We start from the raw sequence: 27,367 nt of genomic DNA, 5'->3' as shown, positions 1-27,367 counted from the left end.
ATATTTTATTGGATCAACAGGGGTAAGATAAATGGTATGATAAGATAGTGTGACACACAAGTCTCAACATAGCTCAAACTAAAATAAAGGTAGAGAGAAAGGAAGAAGTTAGTAGCTCGGGTTTTATAGTAGCTCGGGTTTTATCTACTTTAGTTAATTATACAGTTCATATACTACTATAATACTATATTCATGAGTAGGTTAGCTCTAGTTTAACGGAGTATTACCAGGAGACCGTTACTGACTTGGCAGAATGAATCTGACCAAACCATACGGCTCTTTATGGACCTCCTACCCTCCTAACCGAACAAGGAGAATTGCTAGGGCACAGACAGGGCTGTCACCACCTGCCGGCTACGTCTACAAACCGTGGGAAAGAGTGACACCTAGCAACACTTAATTAACCCAGACACCACGTCTGCGCTTATAAGCAATATTCTAGTATCTCGCACAGAGCTCCCATCCTTCGGATGGATAGACATCATACTAGAGCAATCATACGAATACTGGGCGTACTGATGTTCTAAAGTTGTGTGACTAAACATGTCAAGCATAGCATAAGTATATAAACTAATATGAAACATACATCTAACACCGTAGAATATAAGTCATGCAAATATGAATAACTCGAAGATTGGTCTGTTACAAATAACCAAGAATTACAAAGGAGAACTAGAGACGAACTCATACCGAAAATCCTGAGCAATCTCGCACTACGTGAAAGAGGGTTATTGGTAGCGGGTGTAGAACCACATTGGTAACGGGCATAGCATGTGTTACCAATGTTGGGTTACTAATGACCCATCATCGGTAACGGGGAAATGCCCGTTACCGATAACAGTCATTGGTGCCGGTGCGAATGGCGGCCGGGAACGGAGCGACGACGCGGCCGGAGACGTGGATCGGCAGCCGGGACGGCGCAGACGGCTGATGGGCGAAGACAGAGTGGCGGCTTGGCACTGGGGACGGGGACAGGAAGCGGCCGGGGACGGAGCGGCGGGTACGACAAACGGGGCGGGGGACGCGATGTTTTTTGACGGGTGGGGGCGACGTACGATGCGAGACATACGATGCAAGGGGCAACATACGAAGGGGGCATGACGAAGGGAAAAAAGTGACCTTAGTCTCTTTTTAGTAGTATAGAGATCGCAGGAAAGGTGTTATACATCATTCATGGAGAAGTTCATTGGAGATGTAATCTCTGTGAACTCATGGGTGGTGGTGGATCGGAATGCCGTGACCAGCCAAGGTTCGGGAACAACAATTGAGTTTGCTCTAGCTTTGGTTGAGAAATTTCGATATTTGACATCGAATACGCATGCCTCACCTGTTTTGACATTAAATTCGCAAGCTTTTCAAAATATGGCACTGAGCGTGCGAATTCTTTCAGACGGGGGATTTAATGTCAAAACAAAATTAGTAAAATCGAGAAAAAGAGCCGAAATCCCCCGTTTTGAAAGAATTCGCACACTCAGTGTCATATTTTGAAAGGCTTGCAAATTTAATGTCAAAACAAGTGAGGCATGCGTATTTGATGTCAAATATGGAAATTTCTCGGCTTTTGGTGGCAGGGGTGGATCCACCAGGGGGCTGAAGGGGCTCCAGCCCTCCTACTTCCATGAAGTCAATGGATCCCCCTAAGCCCCTCCTATAATTTAAGGAAGAAAGGGAAGATGACAAAGAGAAGATGGAGGAGGTTGCTGGGCCTTTGCTAAGCTATGAGCCATAAAACTATTCTATTTCTCTTTGCTGTGTTAAGAAAATGACGGTTCCAAATCGCTGAATTTTGTTAATTTACACTTACAATAAATTTGGATCAAGCAGTAGTGTTAGTCCTGTCAGGCTTAGTGACACCTTTTTTTCCCACTCTCCTAAAACAACTATGTATAAATACTAGTGGAGGTGCACGTGCCACATACACGTGTTTAAAAAAATTATATTTAAAAATATCACATGTTTATAAAGAATAATTATATTTAAAATAACATGAGACTCAAAATTAATATAATAAAACAAAGTTGGATTACATTGAATGACTGCTAAAACAACTAAATTCCGCTAAAACAACTAAATTATTTATTGTTAGAAACGTAGCAATCCACTCCATTCTCATCCAGGGTCTCGTACAAAGATATTCTTACAAGAAATTCATTAACCATCAAATTATATTAACAGCAGTTGGGCTGGAAGAAAGTTTTTTTTTTAGACGAATGAAGGAATATATTAGACCATAGTTGAGTACATCATCAGGTTACAAGCACGCTGGAATACAACATGATCATCTAAAAGTCTTGTATAGTCTAAATTCTCAACTTCAGACCTATATGACGCTTCGCATAGAAGGCCGCACAGGCAAACACTCGGCGTGCACAGGCAAACACCCAGCAACAAACATGAGAACAGAAGCCCAAAGAATGGCGGCCAACACTCCTGCAGGCGAAGTGGAGAAACTCCTTTTTTGTGTCTTCCGTCTTCTTCTTTCTGCCACCGAAGAAAAAGGAAGACACCAAGCAAATCTGCCATCACCGAAACCGGTGACCTGAAACAGTACATCCCCGCACATTTACAGAAAGCACCCTAGAGAAAAAGGAAATTACAAGCTGCAATCCCCAACCACCAGACGCTTCCCAAAGCCGCCGGAGCTCCTCGCCGCCGGCCTTCCGTCCGTCGGAGAAGACGACTCACAGCAAGGCAAGGTCCACCACCAATCCTCCTAAGGGGCGTGAAATTTTGTTGCCACAAGAGCCGGCTCCCGGCACCCAAGCCGAAGCACATCGTGGACGATGAAAGAACATCGGCCGCCATCTTGAGAAGAAGAGGTGAGGAAGAGAGGTCCACCACCGCAACAACAACAACATAGCCTTTTTTCCCAAGCAAATTGGGGTAGGCTAGAGATGAAACCCGAAAGAAATAAATTCAAGGTTCAGGCACATTGATAGCTAGTCTCCAAGCGCTCCTATCCAAAGCTATCTCTTTAGAGATATTCCAATCCTTAAGGTCTCTCATAACCGACTCATCCCACGTCAGTTTAGGTCTACCTCTACCCCTCTAATGTTGTAGTACTAATGGAAGCTAGGTGGCCTGTGTACCCATTCCTAAATTAATTGCCTCCAATCCTGAACAATGGTAGACTAATCTGCATCTCTAAATTTGATTCAAGCAAGCATACCAAGCAACTACGCACACCTAGCAAAGAAACAAATGTATAGCTCGTGTTGAATTGACCGATGCGAACTTGCATTTGTAATATGTCTATAGCAGATCAAGTGTGGCACGGACATAAAAGTTCAGAGTTCACACATGAAGGGCTTAGTGCCACAGAACAGCAATGTTGCAACCTATATCGGTGGGCTAGCAATCTAGGACTACAATAATGCCATGTGTCGTCTAAACCATAACGATTTACACAACAAGCACTGGACTAATACTTTGAGGATCATAATTAGCGTTCAACTCACTTGACTGCCTGCAACAGGAAAGCCCCATGACTGCATTAAACAGACGCCATCATCCAATCCATGCTTGACTTCTCTCATAGTTGGCAGAAGTGGAAGTTTGGCTCCTTATCCACTCTGTTGACAATAAAATATTGCATATGCTCGAAAACAGCAAATATTATCATAATAATATTGTTGGGAATCCTAACCGGCTTTTCATCAAGCACATGGTGAGCATGCGGGGAGCAGAGCGCGAGGATGGAATGAACTGAGTAGAATGAGCTGCAGCTTACTTACATCTTACCGACGAAATGGCAAGCGTCTTCAGCAAACCTCATTTAGACGAGAACCAATCGCCTCTCGTCGACGCTTCGTTCTCCTTCCTCACTGAATCGCCTGAGATCCAGAAGATCGACCTTCTAGGCTCCTGCAATGGGCTCGTCCTCTTTGGGTACGGAGGAGTTGCAAAGCATACATATGACTCGGAACTGAAGAGGCAAAGCATTGCCCGTACGAAGCCTACAGACGAAACAAATACAACAAGAGATGACAGAGTGAAAAGGAGGAAATCTTGGTGAGCATCTAACCTGGTGATACCCCTGTACCGGGAGATCCTCTGCCCAATCGTGTCAATGGACATGGGGCGTACCGGCTGCTTCTGGCCTTCCTTGCCGATGGCACCATAAAGACGGTACCTTCTCCACCCGCGATTAGGACTGGCACGAATCTCTTCGCATCTATATGAATCGTCGATGACGGTGGGTACGTCCACCATAGGACACTCGAGGATTTGGTATCCTATGGCGGACGTACCCACCCTTGGGGATCCCCGTCAACTTGAGTTCTGAGATTCGTGCAAAGGAAACGCTGTGACCTGCCCTGGGGCAAGGTTAAGTTAACCTTGGTGCTTAGCCACAATGTCGTCCGGATGAGTTCACACCTGATAGCAGACATAGTGAGGAAACAAACAGTGAAAAGATATCACAGCATTTATTGCATAGCAGAACTATGGGATAATAAAATACTACTGTGCTTCTTCTCAAACGCTCAACTCCCCCGAAACTTTCCGTCGCAAGCGCGCAAGGCTGACCACAGCGGAGGGAGCAAGAGCAAATTTGCTTCCTCTTCGTTTTCCACGCCCTTTCTATCTACAGTGTCAAACAGTACATCTGTAGTGTCAAATAGTGTATTTGCTCCTTCATTTGCTCCCTCCACTGTGGACGGTTTAAAGCAGCGCCCTGCAAATCCGTACAGGCTACCTAGGATTACCAAAAAAACTAGAAAAATTGATTTCAGATCAGTTCGCTGTGAAGAATAGAAGCGCGACGCCATCGCCTCGCGAGGAGGTAAGAGCACTGTACTTCTTCACGAACTCTGTTCTCCGCCCAAATAGATTTCGGTTGGGGCAAACCGCCCTCCATAATGATTCTCTGTGTTATTCCGCATAAAACATGAAATTAATATGGTTACCAATCCAGATCGACTGGTAATTCCTTGAAAGCGCGCGACTAAGGCACAAATTTGTTAGGCTTCTGCAGTAATGAGGAACGATGCTGCACGGAATCGTGGATCTGGAAGTCGCCGAAATGCTGCAGACCAGGTCAATGAGGCTCTCGAGGTTAGTCATATTTGTACCTGTAGTTGAAATTAAAAAAATATGTATATCCATCATATTGATTGATAGAGTAGAAGATGAAAGATGGGCTGGACTTGGGGAGTATGTTGGATAAGGGAGTGTTTATCTTACATTCATGTGCCTTTAAATGTGGGAGCTTACAAAAATATTATGCTTCTCTTACTGTGACGAGTCTTTCAAGTAAAATATAATGTGTAGCAAATCGAGTTTACTCGAGACAAGGGTTGCTAGCAACATCCACATATACTGCCACCATGAAACGCCTCGAAACAAAGTATATGATGTGTAAAATCCCCAAGGGCATAAAAGAATTTAACAATAATCCAACTAGAGTACATACTTATCAGCTATATACTTCAACTGCCTACAACCAATACAACCTGTTAGTTATATTTGTGGCGAAAGTAGTTCATGCCGCATGATCAACTAAGTTCCATATGCATTCAGACTGATCAGTTAAACAATTGAAAATCACAGCTCTTCCCTGTACAAAGATGTCAAACAGATACCACTGAGGTTCGCCACCCAGCCGTGAAAGACGACTACATTGTCAGTTCAACAAGATCATCAATTAAACAAGTGTACGATGTGATATCATCATTCACCGAACAAAAAAGGGATTTGGTCAGATCAATCGGTTTCGGAGGGATTCTGTTATTCCCTCCGCTGAAGAATATCAATCGCAGATTTGCAGTGTGGCTAATGAGCAGAGTAGATCCTCTGTCACAGACAATTGTAGTTAATAACTGTAAGAGAATCAAGTTTAACAAAACGGACGTGGAGAAAGTATTCGGAATACCTTGCCATGGTAAGGTTGTATCGGATTGTAACATGCCACGAAAGGTTATAATTCCTACGGTCAAAAAGTCTTACCCGGGAACAGACGCAAGGGAGAATCGAAGTATAAAGGCAGCACAAGAAGTAGTCGAGAAGCAGTGTAGTGGCACTATGACAGATACAGAACAGGATGCATTTAAAGTTGCATTTGTAATATATCTAATGTCAACTTTACTAGCTCCTGGATCAAAGTATGACTATGTCTCTTTGGAATATTGGGGCGCTCTGGTTGAGCCAGCAAGCATCAAAGATTTCGACTGGTGCGAGTATGTACTCAGAAAATTATTACAAGCAGTTGTCAAGCTGAAGAATGAACTACAAGTAGGCAACAAGGTTTCCAATATTACAGGGTGCTCTGTCTTCCTACAGGTAGCTACAACACTAACTTTGCCAAAGTTATAAATTAGCAGTCAGTATAATTAAATGTCATATCATTACCTGATGACGTTGAATATAATTCTAAATAACAACAAACAGATTCTGTACCTGGACAGTATAGATATTGGAGTAATGAACATGGAGCATTCATCATTCCCGCGAATCAAGCATTTCGCAGCAGAAGAGCTGAAATCAATGATTCTTGCTGACAGCTTAAGCAGGAAACCAGACAACCTCGGCTTTGAGTATGGGAGAAGTCAGGTCAGTACAACCAGAAAAGATGTATCTATACCCCTGCATAAATAATACATATTAGATCTGCCAGCCTTCATGAAAAAAAAACAAAATGTTCCTGCAGCATTTCTTTACTTGAATCTGTAATTTGACAAACTTGAAAAACAAATAATGCCTACAGCTGCGTGAGGCCGCTGGAATATGTTACTCTTGGGCATGCCAGTCTTTCAGCGCGTGTGCGGGAAAAATAGGCACTACTTTGCCAGGCCTATGGGAAGTTGCATGCTCCTTCTCACGTGCACTTGGAGTTCATATGAAGGTATGTAAATGAACAAAATCTAAAATATAGAACTATAAATAACAGTAGTTATGGCAAATCCATGTGTATTAGGCTGCAGGGGCTCTGTTTTTTGCAGTAGCTGAATTTGAGGTGTTAAGCACCAGGAATCAATGCAACCACCCTTCAAGCATCAGTTCTATCAACAATAATCGAGCCTTTCACGAGAGGATTCTGCTACACAACATGCAGGGAGCTGGCAATAGGATCGATAGGTATGTTATTGTCGTAAAAACAAACAAAAAGCTTTGAAAAAAAAACAAGAAAAGTTCAGCCAATTTGATTGTGTTTTGCATATGTCAAAAAAATTATCTCATAAGGTTGCATAAATTTATTGTTGTCATGCCAGAGTGTGATATTTCAAAGATGCTGGATGAAGCCTCATTGTTTGTTTGCTCTAAATGGCAACATAGAATATGTGAATACGAGATCCAGCCAGCAAGATCCACCATTTCTGCTGAGTCAGCCAATCTAGAAAGCTGCAAATGTAAGAAGAGGCCGAGAGGTACTGCTGAAAACATGGGCAAAAATTTCAGAGACACATCTACTTATTACCAGTTTGTCAGATAGAAAACATTATTAATCACTGTTCTTTCATCAATGTCCCCCCACCCCCCCAGATTATGCAGCCAGCAGAAAACATTAAGCAGCACGTGCATCATACCAATCCACAAAACCAAATGTCAACTTTATATTCCCCAGGAGGCACCTTAAGCAAGGATGAACAGGCAACCATAACAAGGGATGAAGATGCAACCATAAGAAGGTATCTGCTCATCACTATATCACTTTATATTCCCCAGGAGTCAGCTTTAATATTGTTCACAACTGAGGCAATGTTATTAATTAATACCAAATACAATGTCAGGGAGTTTATCCCACATTCTGCATCTACAACTGGGACATTACTCAAAGGTAAAATTCCAACTTGACACCAAAGATGGCAATATACAACTAGAGATTCATTGCGCAGCATCCGTAGTTGCACATTTTTAGTCTACAATGGATCAAACTAATGGTAAGCTAACAACAGCTCTCAAGGATTATCATCCGAACATACAATTCGACACTACACCATTGCCACAGAAAGATTCAGGCACTCTTGATCTGCAGACAGATACCGGTATGAGCATCTCCATATACATCCACGTTACTTTGAACAAAAGTCCTGCAAACTGCAGCAATTATAACTAAGCTTATTCATCCTTGCAGTTAACAGTAGCCAAGGAGACAAGACAAGATCGAGGGGGCCACCGATCTTCGACGATTCAATCAGCAACCAGAAGAAAAAGACATATGTTTGGCACAACACATAGGAAACATATATTGAGTTGAACACATAGGAAATTTTGTTCATCAGACACACAAATCTGCTATCAGTTTGGCTTACACAGACACTCAAATCTGCTATCAGTTTGGCTTACACATACACACAAATATGCCTTCAGTTTGGCTTACACATACACACAAATATGCCACCAGTTTGGCTTACACAGACACACAAATGCTAAACAAGAGACATTCATAACTAATAACATAATCAGTTTGTCATATATCAGACACACGCTTTGTCTTCTTCCTAGCAGGCCTCTCTTCCTCTGGCCAGTCCTGAGTTTCATCGTCCCTAGTAGGCCTCCCGGCACTCCTTTTCTTCTGAGACCTCCCCAACCATGCCTTGAGTCCAGTACTAGCTGGACGACCACCCTTCATTGTCCTAGGAGGGCATGCAGCAGGTGTCTCCAAATCACCAAAAGTTACTGTCCTCTTGTCCTCTTGCATAATTGTGCCAGCAGATGTTTGAAGCGCAGGCATCATCCTCAATGCATCCATTGCATTCCTGAACATTTGCTCATCAATACCTGAATTTGAATGAACTACCTGCAGAGTCTGCAGCAGCAGAGCCTTCTTCCTCATTTCATCTACATCTGAACCTACTGAAGTCTCGATTTCATGTAGTTTATGTACAATAGCTTCCTTTGTCCATCTACGCATAATATTACATCTTGGTATCTCTTGCCTTTCCAGGTAAACAAGGACCTGACATATAACACCATGTGAAAACTCAGAGTACATTTTACAATGACAATGATCAAACAATGTATTAAATCCAGATATAGATGTATGTTGTACATTGCAACTAATCTAAAAAAAAGTTAAGTAGAGATAGAAACCTTGATAGCATGCCGGCAAAGCATGCCAATGTGCTCAAAGAACCCGCACTGACAAGAAATAGACTCCTCTCCATTGACATATACAACATATCTTTCATCCTCATCAACACTATTAACTCTAGCTCTTTCAACTGTGTAACATTGCGCTCCCTCCTCACGCAAAACACGAAACTTGCCAGCCTCAAATAACTCATCATAAAATTTCTCATACATGGCCCGAGTATATATACGATCTGCATGCTCCTCAATTGGAACACCTACTCTCATTTTCCTAGAAACCTGTCAATAACATAGAACATCATAAAAATAGCATCATTATTTATGAGTAATGACAATTTCATATGAGAAATCACAAAAAAAAATGTAAAAACATACCATTTTTGTGACGTGCTGCTCACGAGCCTCTTGCTCTGTTCGGTCAGATAAAAACTCATTAAACTTACTAACAAACAAGTGCATAGGAGCTGCCTTTTGTATATACCGCTTGAGCATATGATTTGCACTTTCGCTCCTTTGCGTACTTGTCATTCCAGCACAAAATACACCCATGAAGTACGGTTTTGCCCATTTTTCCCTATACCTATATAACCGCCGCATGTACTTGTTCTTGCGAAGACTATACTTTTCAATAAGTTTGTTCCACGAATTTTCAAACTTCTCCACAGACAACTCATTACTGATTAGATTATAAAAGTCTGATTTGAACTTCTTATGTTTTCCATGGACTTTACCTAGCCTCTTCTTAGAACTCTTAAGCACATGCCACCGGCACCATCGATGACGTGTCCCAGGCATGACAACCCTGATAGCCTTGGCCATTGCCGCACATTGATCTAAAACACACGATATAGAAAACTTTAGACATGCACATAAATCAAATTAAATATCACACTTTATAATAAAACAACAGGATGAAATTGCATATGCTTTCTTAACATCAAATTTACACGCGCAAAAGTGAAGAAAATGTTATCAATCAAATTGCCAGATGATTAACACAAAAATCGATTAACTATGAAAACATGTATAGTACTCTAACCAGTCAATATTGTCGTCGGCGCTAAACCTTCCATTATAACCACAAAGTTTTCGAATGCCCATTGAAAATCTTCGGCTTTCTCACTTGTCAAAAGGACACCACCAAATATAATTGATTGAAAATGTGAGTTCACACCTATGAAAATCCCAAATGGCAAACTATACAAATTAGTTCGATAGGTCGTATCAAACGTCACCGCATCACCAAAATTCTTATAATCAATTATATTCTTCCCAGAACACCAGAGCATGGATATAATTGTGCCTTCATTATCCAGCTTGAACCTAACAGCCATTAGAGGGTCTTTGCTCTTCATTTCAGTCAACAGCTTCAGCGTTTTGCCAATATCATCAGCCATGTTCTCTCGTGCTACCTTAGCACAAAGCGACCTAATTGTTTCTTTCCTAACTGGATTCATAGGGCTGCTGCTACACACTCCTAATATGCTACACACCCTGCCAATCGTGATATTGTTATCTCTTAATTTCTTAATAAAATGCTTCGTTGTTGGATCAATCATACTGTGTGACAGCCATTGCTTCTTCTCTGCATATCCTTCTGAAAACTTGTGATTATGATTTGTATCAACTCTGCTAATATACCACCCGTGATCACTTGTTCTAAGCAACCTTACCATTGCTTTGCAACCAGTCCTTACTGAGGCAGAATTATCATGCCGAGGAGAACCCTTCAGTTCGATACAGCATTATTAGATAATAATTTCAAAGAAACCTACAAAACATCTTAGACAGCGTTCTGGATTGCATGAAACTAAATAAAGAAAGAGACAAATTACCTCACATGAACATACAATATCTTGTCTAGTAGTATATCCCTTATTATTCTTGTTACTCCGTCCAAACCGAACTCCAAACCCGATTTCCCAAGAGTACAAGTTGAAAAAATCTCTAGCCTCTTCACAGCTACTAAATACTGTTCCTTCATGTGGGTAGAATATTGGCTGACCAGGATGCCTCTCAGCTTGACGAAGCGCACGTCCAACTGCGCTCTCTTCATTGGGAGCTATTCGAGCACTCGGCCCGTCCCTTGCAATTTTTCTACATATCCAAACTCGAAAAAGATAAACATACTGAACAAAGTAACTGATATCTACGAAATTACCGCGGTCGCAAACATGGATTGTTCAAACAAAGAAGTGCCAAATTAGCAAGATGGATTGAGGGGATAAATTAGTGAATCCTGGATAATACAAAACATTGAGCTAGCAGAGCGGATATAACTTACAAAATCAGAGATACAAAGATATAGCAACCACATTCCAATAAAATTGAAAGCAGACAAATTAAACATAGATATATTTCTAACCTCCTCGCTTGTTTAATTACACAAATATTGCCCGTAGCGGCAATCTCACAATCGACGACGGGATCAGTGTGATCCCCTTCCGCCTCCTCTAGCTCTTCAATTTCCATGACTAGATTCAAATCTTCCAATCTAAAAAGGAGTTGAATCGCAAGAGGGACAGTGTATGCCTAGCTTTCCCGATGAATTACCACCGAGCATATATCCCCTGATTTCAGCCAACTGTAATATATTGACCAGTTAGCTTCTAGAGTACTCCACTACCGCGTTCAGAAAATCACTTCCGGCCGTCAACCTTTCCCCTTCTACAAGTTACCACAATAGCTGCTATGTGTGAACGGGGCTGTGGTCAGCTGCGTAACTATTGACTTTTTAGCTCCACATCACCATAAAGACGGTACCTTCTCCACCCGCGATTAGGACTGGCACGAATCTCTTCGCATCTATATGAATCGTCGATGACGGTGGGTACGTCCACCATAGGACACCAGAACATTTGGGCGAGCCAAGATCCACGTTTAGCGGCTGCGCGGAGGTCGGCGGTTCGGCTGGGGCGGCATTGACCTGAGTCGCCACGAGGTCCGCACGTCGCACCGGACGCGGTGCGGATGGCAGCGGCGGGCCTAGCGACGGTGCAGCGGCCTTCTCGGATCGACGGGAGGAGGCGGGCAGTGGTGAGGGCCGGCGGGACGGCTCAGCGCCGGATCTGAGCGCCGCAGCGCTGCCGAGCTCTCCCCCTCTCTCGCTCTCGTGCTCTGCAGCGGCGCCGCCGAGAACCGCCGCGCCGTCGATCTCCCGGCCCCGCGCGCCCGCTCCCACGACCTCTAGGGTTTGGCGCGTCGGGGCTTGCCGCTGCTCGTCCCGCCGGCGCGTGGAGCTTCGACGGCCTGAGGGAGGCGCGGTGGCCGGACCTGCGCCCCTTCACCCGCCCCTGAAGGTGGTGTGCCGCGCCGCACGGCGGCCGGCCCGCACGCACGGGGTGCGGCGGTGCCGCGACGGGGAGCCGGCGTCGAGGAGTGCGGCGGCGTCGCAGGCGGGATCCGACGTCGCGGCGAAGCGGTGCGCCGCTGTCGCGGGGAGCAGGCGTCCCGGGGAGCCGGCGTCGCGGCGTGCGTCAGTGGCGGGGCACGCCGTGCTCTGGATCGGCGTTGGGGTCGAGGGTCCGATCCGGCGCCCCAAGGGCCGCGAGTTTGGGCGGAGGGTGTTGGGGGAGGCGGCGTCGCGAGGGAGGAGGGGGCGTCGTAGGGAGGAGGAGGCAGCGTCTGGGGAGGCGGAGGCGTCGGTGACTGCATGTGCAGTTGTGCCGCTGACGTGTGGGCCCATGTGCCGTGGGGCCCACGTGTCAGCGCCAGTCACTGCATGGGAACTTCGTCCGGGCGGAGGCGGGGAGGAGGCGGCGCCTGCGGCGCGTCAGGGGGAGGCGCATCGCGAGGGGAAGGCGAGGAGGAGACACGGGCGGGACTGGAGGTGGGTACAGCGGGCGGGTAGGAGGCGCGGCGGTGAAAAAAAACGATTTAGGCAGAAATATTTTCTTTAATGGTGTTTTGTGATTTGATCGAACACTAAAATTTTTTATATGGATCTAACAGCATCTCCAAGAGCTATTTTATTTTGTTAGCTAAATTTAGAGATTGTAGCCTCTTAGTAAAAATAGAAAAGCACCTTATTATATGTAGTAGTCCAAAAGACTGGTAAAATATAATTGCTATATTTAAAAGTGAGTCCACACCAACCAATTCCATCGTTGGCCCACCGAGATCGATCAGCACAGGCTTGACGTGAGCGCCGCCGCCCCCTGATTCTTGCCGCCGCCCCTGATTCTTGCCGCCGCCCTGTACGTGATGCTCGGCCCCTGTACGTGAGTGCCGCTGCACCTTGAAACTTTACGCCTGGACGTGAACTGCAAGTTGCATCGTCTGGACGTGGAGGGCAAGATCATCGGCGACGGCCCCTGGACCTGGATGATCGGCAACGCTGGAAGTTTGATCAAAATGATTTGAGGTATCGTGACCGTATAACTTCAACGTAGTGCCTTTTCATTCTATACTGCATTGAAGCGATTTTTTGATAAGCTGTGTTTTGATCCAATCTTTAATCTTGCTTGGACAACAGCGTCCTAGAGTATGGATTCAGACGATGAATCCAATCAATTTGTAATGAATGAAATCATTGATTCTTCCTCTTCGGATGATGAGAGGAAAGCTGCTATTCTTGGTGCCGCGCACTTGATAGTTGAGGATACGCTTAATCATCCGGGTCGAATTGGTTCGGTCGAGGGGCATGCTGTTGTGGATCGTGAAAGACTACTACACCATGAACTTCTTTACAAAGACTGTTTCTCAGAAAAACCTACTTTCGGACCAAAGACTTTTAGACGCAGGTAGTATTTGTGCCTACAATTTCTATCGTTATTTTTAATAGCTTGCTTTATAAATGTAGCTAATTTTTTAATCGTGTCATGACACAGGTTCCGGATGAAACGACATGTATTCATGCGCATAATGAATGCTATTGAGGAGCATGATGAATATTTTGTGCAGAAGACGAACGCGGCCGGTACCCTAGGTCTATCTTGTCCGTAGAAGGTTGTGGTGACATTTTGACTGCTAGCTTATGGCGTCGCGGCCGATGCTTTGGACGAGTATATTTGTATTGGTGAGAGTACCGCCTTAGAAGCTTTGAGAAAGTTTACCGTGGCTGTTGTTGAAATTTTTGGACAGGAGTACATGAGATTGCCTAATGAAGAGGGCACCGCTAGATTACTGCCAATTGGAGCAAGCAGAGGTTTTCCTGGTATGCTTGGGTCCATAGATTGTATGCACTGGAGCTGGAAAAATTGTCCTACTGCATGGCACGGTATGTACCACGGACATAAAAAGGAGCCAACAATAATACTTGAAACAGTTGCTTCTAAAGATCTCTGGATATGGCATTCATTCTTTGGTATGCCTGGTTCACACAATGATATCAATATGCTTTAAAGGTTTCCTATATTTGCAAGGCTTGCTGAGGGAGAAGGTCCACAAGTTAATTTCAACATCAATGGCAATGATTATTATATGGGTTATTATCTTGCAGATGGCATATATCTGTCATGGGCCACTTTTGTGAAGACTATTCCAGAGCCTCAAGGTAATAAAAAGAAATATTTTGCAAAGGCACAAGAAGCTTGTAGAAAGGATGTTGAACGGGCATTTGGGGTCCTACAATCTCGGTTTTGCTATTGTTCGTGGGCTGGCTCGCTTGTGGGATGAAGAGTCGCTAGAAAATATTATGAGGGCTTGCATCATAATGCATAATATGATTGTTGAAGATGAGAGAGATGAGTACACTGATAAATATGATTGCGACTATGACGACATGGGAGCAAAGGTGACAGTATCCCATAATGAAGCGCCAGAACTAGAAGCTTTCATTCAGAATTACAAAAACATCAAAAATAAGGAAACCCACACTCGGCTTTAGGCAGATTTGATCGAGCACCTATGGAATGACCACCCAGCTGATTTATACTCTTTTGATTAATTAGACAAGGTTGAATATTGTTTGAACTGCAGAGTTATCTATAGCGAAATAATTAGTTGTGTGAAGGACAAAATTTGTGTTAGCTGCAGTTAATCTCTTACTTAATCAGTGTGCTTTTTCTTCAAAATTTATATTTCATTTGATGACTATAGCATGATGAAGTATTATTTTGTCCGACGATGCCTTATATGTGCTTCAGTGTGTATGAATCGATTTATGGCATCTTCCGTGTGTATTGTAGTATTAATCAATTATCTATGGTCTGTAAGCCAAATTGAGTGTCGAGTATTATTTTACTGTCATTTCTGTCATGGTGTGGAGACAAAATTCAGATGTTGCTGCCGGTTCATATGATTATTATTGTAGGATCTCAACTTCGTACACAATGATGAACACAGAAAAAGGGTTCTCGGACTCTCGGTACACATGATCTTTGAACATGTTTTTTATTCATATAGAATTCAAATTTCACCTTCTTTCACAGTCCCGCAAAACATTATCAGGTTCAACAAAAGGGAAGAGGTCACCGAGTTTCCCCTTGCAGTAATGGTCCTCAGGGACAAATCAAAAGCACCATGGGGTACTGGCACTGTTGTGCAGTAAGCAGGCCTTAGCAGAAAGGCCCTAGCAGCAGGCCTTAGCATGACATTTACAAGCTCTGAAAGTACTATGTATATAGCTGTATACATTTCTGCTAATAATCAGCTTTATGTCTGCACAGGTCAGAAATAATCATAATCTTCTATTCACAAGGCACACAAGCACACAAGTTAATTTCGTGAGCAGGAAGACATGGACACATGTTCACTTTTGACAGAAAGAGTGCACACAGGATCAGGAGATGATTCAAGTAGCAGCAAACCTTCACCAGAACAAAATAGTTACACCCATAGCTCGTAAACAATAGTATCCAGGCCATCCAGATGATAAAAACAGTTTCATGAGCGACAAAGGTAAACAACGATAGACTCAACTAAACTGAACTTAAACATGACCTAAAGAATCTCAGAACTGAACCTGAACTGAATTGTGAAGAAATCTAGATATTCAAACGCCTTCCTAGAATCTTATTCTTACGATATTGGAAATACTGCTGTTCCTCAAAGGCCATTGTGCTCAAATCCATAGCAATAATTTTGTCCTCTTCCAGCTCTCTTTCGAACTCAAATTTCTCTCTCTCCAACAGAATTGCTGATGATGGAACCAACAGATAGGCATACACTAATTCTCTATATCCATTATGAATGCTGAATGTTCAGAACCACCTAACATAGAGTCCAAGTCAAACACATATACTGATTATTTTGTATGATGACATTATTTCTAACAAATGAACTTTCTGGACTAGTAGCACTTGCTGGACTCTGTATATTGTAGCAACAAGGTAAATGATTATTGGGGACACCACCTTCGGTCCGTTCACCGAAGGTTTGCAAAGACGTGGCGGTGAGAACATTGAAGCCGACATCGGGAGTGAACACAAGAAATTCCCGCCTTCGCTTATCTTCGGGTAGGAAGACGAGGACGCGCGAGGACCTCGGAAGTGTGCATAGAAGATTTCCGCCTTCGCTTATCTTCGGATCGGAAGCCGAATACGCGCGAAGGCCGGACGGTGCGAGCATCGGCCAGGAGTAAGCGACAAGGCCACGTGGTCCTCGTCGAGAAGGCCGAAGAGGACCATCTGAAGTTGTGGGCCCATCTGAGCTATGGCGCACTCAACTTGTATTAGGGAAATTACGTGTACATCCAGGAATATTCTAGGAATATGACCGTTGTAAGGGTGTAGAAGAGTAATTGAACATAGGAGGTGTAACGTTACCTATAAATACCCCCTTTAATGTTCATTGATGGGACAAATGGAATAGAGAGAGAAAACCCTTTCTCCTTGCCTACGTGTTCATTCATTACTGTTGTGGTGTCCGTCCGTTCCGGAGACACTCTCCACCAACAGTTTGGCGCCCACCCGTCGGTTCGATACACCACATGGCGACGAAGAAGAGAGGAACCACCGTAGCCACTTCGGAGGACACGACGACGATGACGACGACAACACCCTCGCAGGGCAGCGGCAGCAACACAGGCGAACGGGACTAGCAGTGACGGCGTCTCCGTCGACGCCCTTGCAGATGGCCAGCTTGAAGTCAACCTTCTGGACCTCGGCGTCTCAGCCGAAGACATCGCGGCGATGCGTCATATCGATGCTCGCATCGAAGAGGCGCGAAGGGCTCAGCAGCAGGCCTTGGAAGCAGAACCTTCGGAGCCACAGATGATGAGAAGAGCGAAGGGGAAGCAGACCATGCTCATCGAAGCAGAGAGTCAAGAGCAGTACAACAAGTTGAGGGAGGAGGAGCTTCGCTGCAAGGCAATGCAGGAGAAGCTCCGTGCCCAGCGGCTGCATCTAGAGAAATTGCAGGCACCACCACCACCACCACCACCACCACCACAGAAGGAGATGATCGGGGTCAACCCGCGGCAACAAGAACCACCAAGGTTCCGCCCAAAGTTCGTGCCAGTGGAGGAGATCTCTGACCATTCTGAGTCAGACGGCGAGGAGCATTACCGAAGAAGGCATCAAAGAATATCACCATTGTCCGAAGAGATGGAGGAGGTGCAGTGGCCTCATCGCCTCATCCCAGCAATATTGCCGCAGTTCGATGGGGAATCAGACCCCGAAGAGTTCCTCCTCAAATACGAAGCCACCATAGAAGCATCAGGAGGAGGTACCGCGTGTAAAGTGAAGGCGCTCGTCCTCGCATTGAAGGTCTTGGCGCAGTGTTGGTATGCAAACATCCCACCAGGAACCATTCTGTCTTGGAAGCAGCTTCGCTTCGAACTATGTGCAAGTTTCTGCGTTGTGAGGCCCGACGAAGTCACATCCTGTGATTTTCACGATCTGAGGCAAGGTAGCATGACCTTGCAAGAATATCTTCAGAGCGTCATGAAGCTTCGCGCAAGAGCACCCAATGTCGCCGACTAGAGCATCATCGATTCTGTGGTGAAGGGGATCAACCTAGGACCATGCGGAGAATACATATCCCGGCGTAAGCCGAAGACAGTGACGAAGTTGTTCGAGATTATGCAAGAGTATTGCATATCCAACCATGCGAAGAGAAGAAGGCTCGAGGAGAAGCATGAGCAGAAGAAGTCGCGAAGCAGTGAGAGATCCCATTCAAAACCATGGCACGCAGATGAGCCAAAGCAGAAGAGAACAGTGAACAATGTCTCCGAAGAAGAACCCCGAGAGTCCAGACACCATCACCGGGGGAAAGGCGAGAGGGACCGCCATGAAGAAAGGTCCAATCGCGATGATCGTCACCATCGTGAGGAATAACACAACAAAAGCCGGAGAGATAGCGGAGGTCGAAGAGAGAAAATCCTATTCTGTTTTTTCCACGGCAAGGACAAAGGCCATTGGACAAATGAATGCCCCTTCGCCATTGAAAGAAAAGAAGAGTTTGATCGGCAGAACTCCTAGCCAGCGAAGCCAGTTAATCATACTTCGCAGTTCCCACCACAGTCTTCGGCAACGGCAACCACTTGGGCTCCTACGCCAAATTGGCCGGTGTCATACCCAGTTTTCAATTACAACCCGCTATCGTATGCACCACCTCCGCAACAATCAGTACCAATGCTACCACCTCCGCAGTACAGTCAAACATGGTCCAGAAGCTCCACACCATTGTCTTGCGACACAACAAATCTACCTCCACCTCCGAAACTTGAGCCGGGGCAGATTCCAGAGCGAGCAATCGATGCACCTTCAGGCAGCAGGGTGAACATCATCAACGCCATCTCCGGAGGATCCAACGAACCAGTGCTTGAGACAAAGAGGCAGCGCAAGGAGTACTTCAGAACAGTTTCTCATGTCAGCGAGGGCAAATGCTTCCGAATAACTTGGTTGCATGTCCCAATATCCTTCACACAGGCAGACCTTCGGCTGCAACACTACCCACATAATGACCCTCTCGTCATCAGGGCCAACATCGGCAAGAATTCAGTGCACTTCGCAGGGAATGATGTAGGGAGAATATTGGTGGCCAATGGGAGCTCCGCAGACATCCTCGTATGGCAGTACTTTGTAAAAATGGGTTTCATAGAAACAGCCCTGCACAAGTCACAGTATCCACTCATTGGCTTTGGAGGCAAGAGAATCGAAGCTCTTGGCAAGATAGAGCTCAATGTCACATTCGGCGAAGGAGCAGCACAAAGAACCGAAGCAATAACATTCGATGAAGTTGACATCAACTACCCATATAACGCCATCTTCGGGCGCAACACCTTGGTTAAATTTGCAGCAATAATTCATCAGTCCTATCTATGCATGAAGCTACCTTCGGCCGGAGGAATTGTCACAGTCTTCGGCAACCAGGAAGAAGCAAGAAGATGCGAAGACAATGCATCAATTGGCAACAAGAATGTCCATGTCATTGAAACACCAAATGAGGACAATGAGGCTGCAAACAGCGAAGAGCCAGAGAAGTCAGGGGGGTATCCCCGGCGGAACACACGAAGAAGGTGCCATTGTGCGAAGATGTGCCCGACCGAATGGTGATCATCGAAAAAGGGCTTGAAGAGGCCGAAGAGGCCAGGCTTATACAGTTTCTCCGCAACAATCAAGATGTGTTTGCTTGGTCCCCTTCGGATCTGCGAGGGGTCAGTCGAGAGGTCATCGAGCATGAGCTCAGGGTGAACCCGAAGGCAAAACCAGTAAAGCAGGGATAAAGAACAATGTCCGAAGAAAGGCATAAAGCGGCTCAGACCGAGGTATAGAAATTGCTGGACGCGGGCGTCATCCGCGAGGTCCAGTACCCGGAGTGGCTAGCAAATGTTGTCATGGTACCGAAGAAGAACGGGAAATGGCGAATGTGCATTGACTTCACAATCTTGAACAAGGAGTGCCCGAAGGATGAATACCCACTACCACGAATCGACACCCTGGTCGATGCAGCAGCTTGCTCGGAGATGCTCAGTATGTTGGATTATTTCTCAGGTTACCACCAGATATTCATGAACAAGGCAGATGAAGAGGTGACCAGTTTCACCACCCCCTTCGGGACATATTGCTACGTGAGAATGCCAGAGGGCCTCCGCAATGCCGGATGCACTTTTAACAGAATGATCAAGAAGGTACTGGGAGATCAACTAGGGAGGAACATCTCTGCATATGTCGACAATGTTGTTGTCCGAAGCGAGAGGAGGGAGGATCATATCCAAGACCTTCGCGAAACATTCGCGAACCTTTGCCGTCATGGTTTGAAGCTGAACCCGAAGAAATGCGTCTTCGGAGTCCGAAGAGGCAAATTATTGGGATGCATGATAACCGAAATGGGAATTGAGGCAAATCCGGAGAAGATAGAAGTCATCAAGCGGATGAAGCCGCCAACTACAAGAAAAGGGGTGCAAAAGTTAACAGGCAGGTTGGCTTCGCTTAACCGATTCATATCAAAATCTGCGGAGAAGTGCCTTCCATTTTTCAAGGCACTGAAAGGCTCAGGCAACTTAGAATGGGGCGAAGAGCAGGCGAAGGCCTTCGAAGACCTCAAGCAGTACATTGAGAAATTGGCAGTCATGTCCAGCCCTTCGGAGAAGGCGGAGTTGTTGTTATACATCTCCACATCAGGTGCAGCCGTAAGTGCTGCTCTCGTCGAAGAGCGCACAATCGAAGGGGCATTGACACAGGTGCCTATATACTTTGTTTCCGAAGCCCTAAACGGGTCAAAATTGCTATACTCAGAAATGGAGAAGATGGCATATGCGGTGGTCATGGCAGCACGCAAGCTTCGTTACTACTTCCAGAGCCACAAAGTCAAGGTTCCAACCTCTTTCCCACTTCGGGATATGTTTGAAAACAGAGAAGCCTCTGGCAGGATAGGCAAATGGGCTACGCAATTAGCCGAGCACACCATTGACTTCGTCTCCAGATCAGCAATCATGTCACAGGTCTTGGCAGACTTCATCGCAGACTGGACCCCAGTAGCACCATCGCAAGAGCAGCCGAAGATAGAAGCAATATGGCAACTTGAGTGTGATGGGGCTTACCAGAGAGACGGAGCAGGAGCTTCAGCAATCCTAATAGCACCTTCGGGTACGCAACTGAAGTACGCAGTCAGACTGACTTCAATGGGTGCACCAACAATGTCGCAGAATACGAAGGCCTTCTCTTGGGTCTTCGCAAAGCAAGAGCGCTGGGCGCGCGAAGATTAACGATCAGGTCTGATTCAGAGTTGATTATAGGCCAAATAAACAAGTCAAACAGGGCTCTCAAGCCAGAATTAGCGAAGTACCTGGCAGCAGTGCGAAGCATGGAGAAATACTTCCTCGGGTTTAGTATCCGCAGTTTCTCCAGAACGAAGAATAAGCAAGCTAATCAACTGGTGAAGGCGGCAGCGCAGTTCGATTCATTACCGCCAGATGTGTTCTTCGAAACATTAAAGCAGGCCTCCGTCAATTGTGCGGAAGAACCAGCCAAATTTGTCAATGCCATAACCAGCGAAGACTGGAGGGCAACCATAATGGCCTACCTTCGTGGACACTTCATCCCGGAGGATGAGAAGGAAGAGAAGAGAATGGCACTTCGGGCCAGGAATTACAGAATCATAGGCGAAGAGCTATACCAGAGATACATGCAGGGATGTGTTCTTCGCACATCGCAACGAGGGCCCTGGTCGGCAAAGCTTTCCGTGAAGGATTTTATTGGCCATCGGCTGTGGTGGACGCTCACGAGGTGGTTCGCACATGTCCAAATTGCCAAAGACATGCCCCATACAGCAAATTCCCACCCGACGAGGTGCAGCTATTGCCTCCGGTATGGCCCCTCGCGCGATGGGGCATTGATATTGTTGGACCATTGCCTACAGCTCTAGGAAACTACAAGTACGCCGCTGTGGCGGTAGAGTACTTCTCCAAATGGGTCGAGGCCAAAGCACTCAGGGACATCACAGCAGGAGCCCTGCAAAAATTCTTTTGGCAGAACATCGTCTGCCGCTTCGGGGTCCCGAAGGAGGTTATAGTGGATAATGGCAAGCAGTTCGACTGCGCAACTTTCAGGGAGTTCACCACTCAACTTGGCACCAACTTATGCTTCGCGTCGGTCTACCACCCGCAGTCCAACGACGCGATGGAAAGGGCCAACGGCATCATCTTCGCAGGCATCAAGAAAAACATCACTGAGCAGCCGAAGGGGAAATGGGCGGATGAGCTGCCGAGGGTCATATAGTCTATCAACACAACAGAGTCTAGGACCACAAAGTTCACCCCCTTCAAGCTTCTATATGGTGAAGAAGCCGTAACACCCGAGGAAATCAAACTCAAATCCTGGAGAACAGCCAAAGGGTCAGAAAATATCGAAGAAGATATCAAGCCCTCAATTGACACAATCGAAGCCGGCAAGATACAAGCAGCAATCAACTTGGAAAAATATCAAGAAGAGACACGAAGGTGGAAGAATAAGAAAGTGAAGCCCAGAAACATCAAAGAGGGCGACTTGGTGCTTCGAAGAATACCGAAGGCCAAGCAAAAGGGCAAGATGCACAGCAAGTGGGAAGGCCCGTTTATCGTCGCATCTATGGCAAAACCAGAGGTCTGCAAGCTCCGCACGCTAGAAGGCACCGAAGACCCTTATTCATGAAACAAGGACATGCTACAGAAAGTACTATGTGTAGGAAATGCGTAAAAGCCACCGGAGGGAAATAACCGAAGGGGCTTGTAGGGCAAATTCTTTTTCTTTTTGCTTTTTTTCCCTTTTTCTCATGTGTAAATCCGCACAATGTACCGAAGGGCCCGTACTCTTTTCCTCACGGGGGAAGCTTTCGAGTGTCCACTCGGGCGCCGAAGGTGTGAGGTTTTTAACAAGGCAGAACCCTATGTAACCCCTTGTGAAATATAAATAAGGCCCCCACAAAAGAGTCTCGAAGGAACAGGCATGCTGCAAAGGCGCCGAAGCATCTATCCCTCTTCGTCAAAGCGAAGAGGGGAGTCATCGGCACGAAGTACAAGCCATAATGCTTGAAAGAAGTAAGCACGAGGTGCAACCCCGATTAAGGGATTCGCTCCTCTTAGCTTCACTTCCGAAGAAATTAACAAAATCCCGTTGCATGAAAGCGAAGGGTGGAAAGTCCTGTCGCGCGAAAGCCGAAGGCTAGGCTTGAACCTCTCCGGCTAAAGAGCTGAAGGTCCCCTAACAAAATCCTGTTGCATGAAAGCGAAGGGTGGAAAGTCTTGTCGCGCGAAAGCCAAAGGCTAGGCACGAACCTCTCCGGCTAAAGAGCCAAAGGTCCCCTAACAAAGTCCTTAAGCCTAAGGCGGAAAGTCTTGTCGCGACCTCACCGGCAAAAGAGCCGAAGAACCCTGTGCAGCTCCTCACGAGCAAAGCCGAAGGCAAAGGCGTGCATAATTAAAACAAGAGGCCGGAGGGGATAAAACACGTTTCACAGTCATCATCCCCGCCAGTCGAGCGAAGGGGGGAGTGGCGCTTCGCAAAATAAGAAACACGCACGACGCCGGTGAAGATGAACGAACAAAAAGGCATTTGTAACCTCGCCCGCGCAAAGGGGGGGTTGCGCTTCGCAGAATATATTTGTGCACAGTCGGACAAATGCCAAAAAATTACATAATTTATGACAATACAGATTTATTACACCGCAAAGATACACTTCGCGCGAAGGCACGAAGAAATAAATTACATAGTTACATCCGTTGCCTCTTCCTCGAAGACTAGTCAGTCCACCTCAGATATGATTTCCCGGACCGCCACATCTATTATTTCTTTGGCTGTCCATCGAAGAAATGCTTTGAAGTCGCCCCCCCTGAAACCGAGGGCAACGCAAATTAACTAGAGCTCTTATCGAAGATACCTTTGCGTCGGTACATAAATTAATGAGGCGACAGGGGCTCTTCGTCCACCGGCTCCGGCTTCGGCTCACGGAGACCGGCGGGAGCACTATACGGCCTATCGGTATGAAGAATCCGTTTTATTTCGCAATGAAGCACGCGGTCAGCAAGGATCTTCGCATGTTTTTCCGGATCATGCTGAAATTCGGCAAAACAAATGCTTCGTATCGGCGTTCCGAAGGTCGTAAACACGCACCCTATCCGCCCAAAATTCTTCAAATGAAACTGAAGGGTAACGAATATGGAACTTTGCCCAGGACGCACCAGCGACATAGAAATCCCCTCGATTGAGTTTGCGAGGAAGCACGCCTTCGGTCACCTGTGCAGGGGCCAACGCAGGGTCCTGCGCAGGCACCGAAGGTGTTAGTTCCCAAAAAATCATAATTACAACACAAAAGGGTACTGTCACACGATCACGGCCCTCACACCTTGCCAGCTGCAGGGTGAGAAGAACCCCCCATGGTTTGGTCTTCGGCCTCCGGGGCTCGGTCGGTGGATCCACGACCGCCGCCGTCATTTCCTCCCACGCCACCCGCTCCCTCGTCACCACCCTCGCCAGAAGGCGGCGTAGCGCCTCCGCTGGGGTGGACGCCACCACCTTCAGCAGCAGCAGGTGGCGTTTCGGCAAGGATGGCCTTCGCAACAGCGTCGGCTTTGGCTTGCAGCTAAAAAACATGAAATCTCAAAGATCTCAAGATGCATTTCAGGGCGAAGAAAAGGAACATAAAAAAGAATGGGGTGAAGAAATTACCTGGGCCTTCATTCGTTCAACTTCACGACGCACGATGGCACGGTCTTCGCCCTTGAAGAAGTGGTCCATGAAATTTTTAGCAATGTTCTTCGCAAGGGCGGGCAGCACCTCCGGGTGAACTGCATCTTCTCCGGGCCAGGGAAAACCTTCGTCGCAGAGACAACGGAGCTGGGCCTTCGTTACAGTGCTGGCGCCGGCAGCTTCGGAAGGGAACAAGCTATACACCGCAACACTGAGCTTGCGAACGGCGACAACAACGCTTATATGCTCGTTGAAATGAGCCCCTGCGTCCAGCATAGCAACACATGCGCGGAGCCACTTGAAGAAGTCGTCCACCCCGACGGTGTCCTCCAAAGGGACGTCAGGAGCATCAAGCCCGTATTTCTTCAGGAAATATAGAAGCTCTTTCTGAAGCTTGGTCGCCCCAGCCCTCACTGACTCCTTGAACGAGTGGAAACGTTTGTGCATCTGGGTCCGCCGTTTTTCGGCGTCGTCGGCGAGCAACTTCGCAGCCTTTGCTGCATCCTCCGCCTTCACCGCTCGATCAGCTGTCGCCAGCAGCTCCGTGGTGAGGGTCGCCTTTTCTTCAGCGGATTTGTCGAGGCGACACTGTAGGGTTTCTTTTTCTTTCTCCAGAGCGGCCACCTTCGCCTCGAAATCTGCGACAGCAGCCTTTGATCCCTCTTCGGCTGCCAACTGCCGAGCGGCACAGCGTGCAGCCATGAAGGCCTTAAGCGACAGATCTTGCGCGCTCCCCAGCATGTTTGTCAGGCCACTCCCCATCAAGTCTTTTTCCATTAGAGGGAAACAAAACGAGCCACCCGCCTCCGCCAGTAGCTCACGCTCACGATCCCGGCTCTTGAAGCGAAGGGACTTGACGATGTTACCACCAAGATGCACGGCCGTGGGTTTCACTCCAAGCTCCGCGGCAACAACTTCGGGGTTAGCATTGCGGACGAAGTAGCTGCTGCTTTCCGACGTTCTTCTCGAATCTTCGCCACCGCTCGCTTTCGTCCTAGAGCTGGACACCGTGTTCCGCTCGGGCGTCTTTGCGGCATCTTTGCCGGAGGCCGAGGCTTCGCGCGGCGCAGGCGAGCGACGGGGGGAGTCGATGACAATGCTCACCTCCTCGTCGCCTACTTCATCGTCGCTCTCAACAGCGGTGCTGAACTCGAGGTCCAGGTTTGGAGGGACCGCCTTTAGGGGTGTCGCCTCCCGAGGAGCAGCAAAGGGCGGCTCCTCGGCAGTGGGGCGGTTGCTGCTTTCGCTTCCGCCGTCTTCAGAGTCCCCTTTGCTTTGCAGGGGAGACTGGTGCAGGATGGCGTCAATGAGCCGATTGATTCTTCTTCGGAGCCATCTCCGAAGATCTAGATCGTTCTGAGGTCGCCACTCTTGAAGTGTTGCGTGAAAGGAGCTCGACGAAGAACGAGCTCAAAGAGAACCTTCGCGGTGGGAGAAGCGAGGATGCTATAAAGCAGAATGCGATGAGAGGTAATACACACAGCTCGCGGAGCCGCTATTTAAAGGAGGGGCCGACCGAGAGAAGCCCAGCACCGGTGGCGCCGCGAGGTGGAAAGACAACCGTGCCCCGCACTACTTGTCCAAGATTAAGAGACCGGGAGGTAACTCCGTCTTTTCGAAGTCCTCGAACCAGCATAGGAATTCCCATCGAATTTTAAATCTGAGTTTTAGCACGAACTAACGGTTTAACCCTGAAATTTTTTCCTTCCTCGACGACACTACAGTTCTTGCAGGTTGACACAGACTGTGCTTCGTCAACTACCATCGCGGTGCCCAGCCCGAAGGGTGGTGCTTCGGGACGCCGACGGCGTCCACGGGTTCGAAGCCGCGCCCCTCTCGAGGATCGGACCGAGGCTCCGTGGGGCTACTGTTGGGGACACCACCTTCGGTCCGTTCGCCGAAGGTTCACGAAGACGTGGCGGTGAGAACATTCCCGCCTTCGCTTATCTTCGGGTAGGAAGACGAGGACGCGCGAGGACCTCGGAAGTGTGCACAAAAGATTTCCGCCTTCGCTTATCTTCGGGTCGGAAGCCGAAGACGTGTGAAGGCCGGACGGTGCGAGCATTGGTGAGGAGTAAGCGACAAGGCCACGTGGTCCTCATCGAGAAGGCCGAAGAGGACCATCTGAAGTAGTGGGCCCGTCTGAGCTGTGGTGCACTCAACTTGTATAAGAGAAATTATGTGTACATCCAGGATTATGACCGTTGTAAGGGTGTAGAAGAATAATTGTACATAAGAGGTGTAACGCTACCTATAAATACCCCCTTTAATGTTCATTGATGGGACAGATGGAATAGAGAGAGAAAACCCTTTCTCCTTGCCTACGTGTTTATTCATTACTGTTGTGGTATCCGTCCGTTCCGGAGACACTCTCCACCAACAATGATATGCCATGGTAACAAATCTCAATGCATTCTTAATCAAGCTAAGAGGTTACGTTTATAAACTCATCTTTTCTGATGTTTGTAGAGCTGTACAATATTGTTGGCAGACCTAATGTATTCTGTTCTGGTGAGCTAAGGAGAGCTACTGAAAATTTCAGTTCAAGTAACCTTCTCGGTGAAGGAGGATATGGGTCAGTTTACCAACATGGGGTGCATGAGAATCAAACTATAAAACTGGGGTGGCCCAAATATGGCATTGATCAATATGGCCAGACTAGAAATATTTCAGAAGATAGTTCTCTGGTAAATAAGATGGGGTTGGTATAGCTGCAGCTTTACAGGGGCATATTTGAATTCATCCAAATCAAAACTTAGCCAGTCATCAACAAAGGCATCCAACATTTG

General features: G+C 46.8%; 4 protein-coding genes and 2 long non-coding RNA genes across 7 annotated transcripts; 4 read left to right on the top strand and 2 right to left on the bottom strand.

The window, feature by feature from the left end:
• Window positions 1-2,184: 2,184 nt before the first annotated feature.
• Window positions 2,185-4,128, bottom strand: LOC120676876. Its single transcript, XR_005676014.1, has 2 exons — window positions 4,025-4,128; window positions 2,185-3,882 (listed from the first exon to the last, which is right to left on the bottom strand). It is a non-coding gene; the product is annotated as an uncharacterized LOC120676876 (long non-coding RNA).
• A 541-nt stretch (window positions 4,129-4,669) lies between these two features.
• Window positions 4,670-7,000, top strand: LOC120671986. Of its 2 annotated transcripts, none has more exons than XM_039952268.1 (6): window positions 4,670-4,783; window positions 4,966-5,055; window positions 5,551-6,279; window positions 6,388-6,549; window positions 6,704-6,841; window positions 6,939-7,000. In XM_039952268.1, the coding sequence occupies exons 2-6, from the start codon at window positions 4,978-4,980 to the stop codon at window positions 6,939-6,941; spliced, it is 1,110 nt and encodes a 369-aa protein (XP_039808202.1). In that variant the 5' UTR covers window positions 4,670-4,783; window positions 4,966-4,977; the 3' UTR covers window positions 6,942-7,000. The 2 variants fall into 2 exon arrangements, with proteins under 2 accessions (XP_039808202.1, XP_039808201.1); XM_039952267.1 differs by having other exon boundaries at window positions 6,942-6,994.
• Window positions 7,001-7,188: 188 nt separating this feature from the next.
• On the top strand, window positions 7,189-8,288 carry LOC120676887. Its single transcript, XM_039958221.1, has 5 exons — window positions 7,189-7,364; window positions 7,480-7,625; window positions 7,728-7,774; window positions 7,893-7,982; window positions 8,072-8,288. The coding sequence occupies exons 2-5, from the start codon at window positions 7,483-7,485 to the stop codon at window positions 8,173-8,175; spliced, it is 384 nt and encodes a 127-aa protein (XP_039814155.1). The 5' UTR covers window positions 7,189-7,364; window positions 7,480-7,482; the 3' UTR covers window positions 8,176-8,288.
• LOC120676885 (protein FAR1-RELATED SEQUENCE 5-like) lies at window positions 8,159-11,888 on the bottom strand. The gene is made up of 5 exons (XM_039958220.1): window positions 11,396-11,888; window positions 10,866-11,127; window positions 9,406-10,757; window positions 9,031-9,309; window positions 8,159-8,896 (listed from the first exon to the last, which is right to left on the bottom strand). Exons 3-5 carry the CDS (start codon window positions 9,847-9,849, stop codon window positions 8,408-8,410), a joined length of 1,212 nt encoding a protein of 403 aa, XP_039814154.1. The 5' UTR covers window positions 9,850-10,757; window positions 10,866-11,127; window positions 11,396-11,888; the 3' UTR covers window positions 8,159-8,407.
• Window positions 11,889-12,891: 1,003 nt separating this feature from the next.
• Window positions 12,892-15,023, top strand: LOC120676091. Its single transcript, XR_005675658.1, has 3 exons — window positions 12,892-13,393; window positions 13,505-13,772; window positions 13,860-15,023. It is a non-coding gene; the product is annotated as an uncharacterized LOC120676091 (long non-coding RNA).
• Window positions 15,024-19,780: 4,757 nt separating this feature from the next.
• Window positions 19,781-22,544, top strand: LOC120674743. Its single transcript, XM_039955876.1, has 4 exons — window positions 19,781-21,002; window positions 21,062-21,581; window positions 21,686-22,050; window positions 22,150-22,544. Exons 1-4 carry the CDS (start codon window positions 19,781-19,783, stop codon window positions 22,542-22,544), a joined length of 2,502 nt encoding a protein of 833 aa, XP_039811810.1.
• The last annotated feature ends 4,823 nt before the right edge of the window (window positions 22,545-27,367 follow it).

Source organism: Panicum virgatum, chromosome 5N (genome assembly GCF_016808335.1).
Source record: "Panicum virgatum strain AP13 chromosome 5N, P.virgatum_v5, whole genome shotgun sequence".
In the NCBI taxonomy this organism is placed as follows: domain Eukaryota; kingdom Viridiplantae; phylum Streptophyta; class Magnoliopsida; order Poales; family Poaceae; genus Panicum; species Panicum virgatum.
The sequence above is the reverse complement of the archived record's forward strand: the minus strand, read 5'-3'. Positions and strand labels throughout refer to the sequence as shown.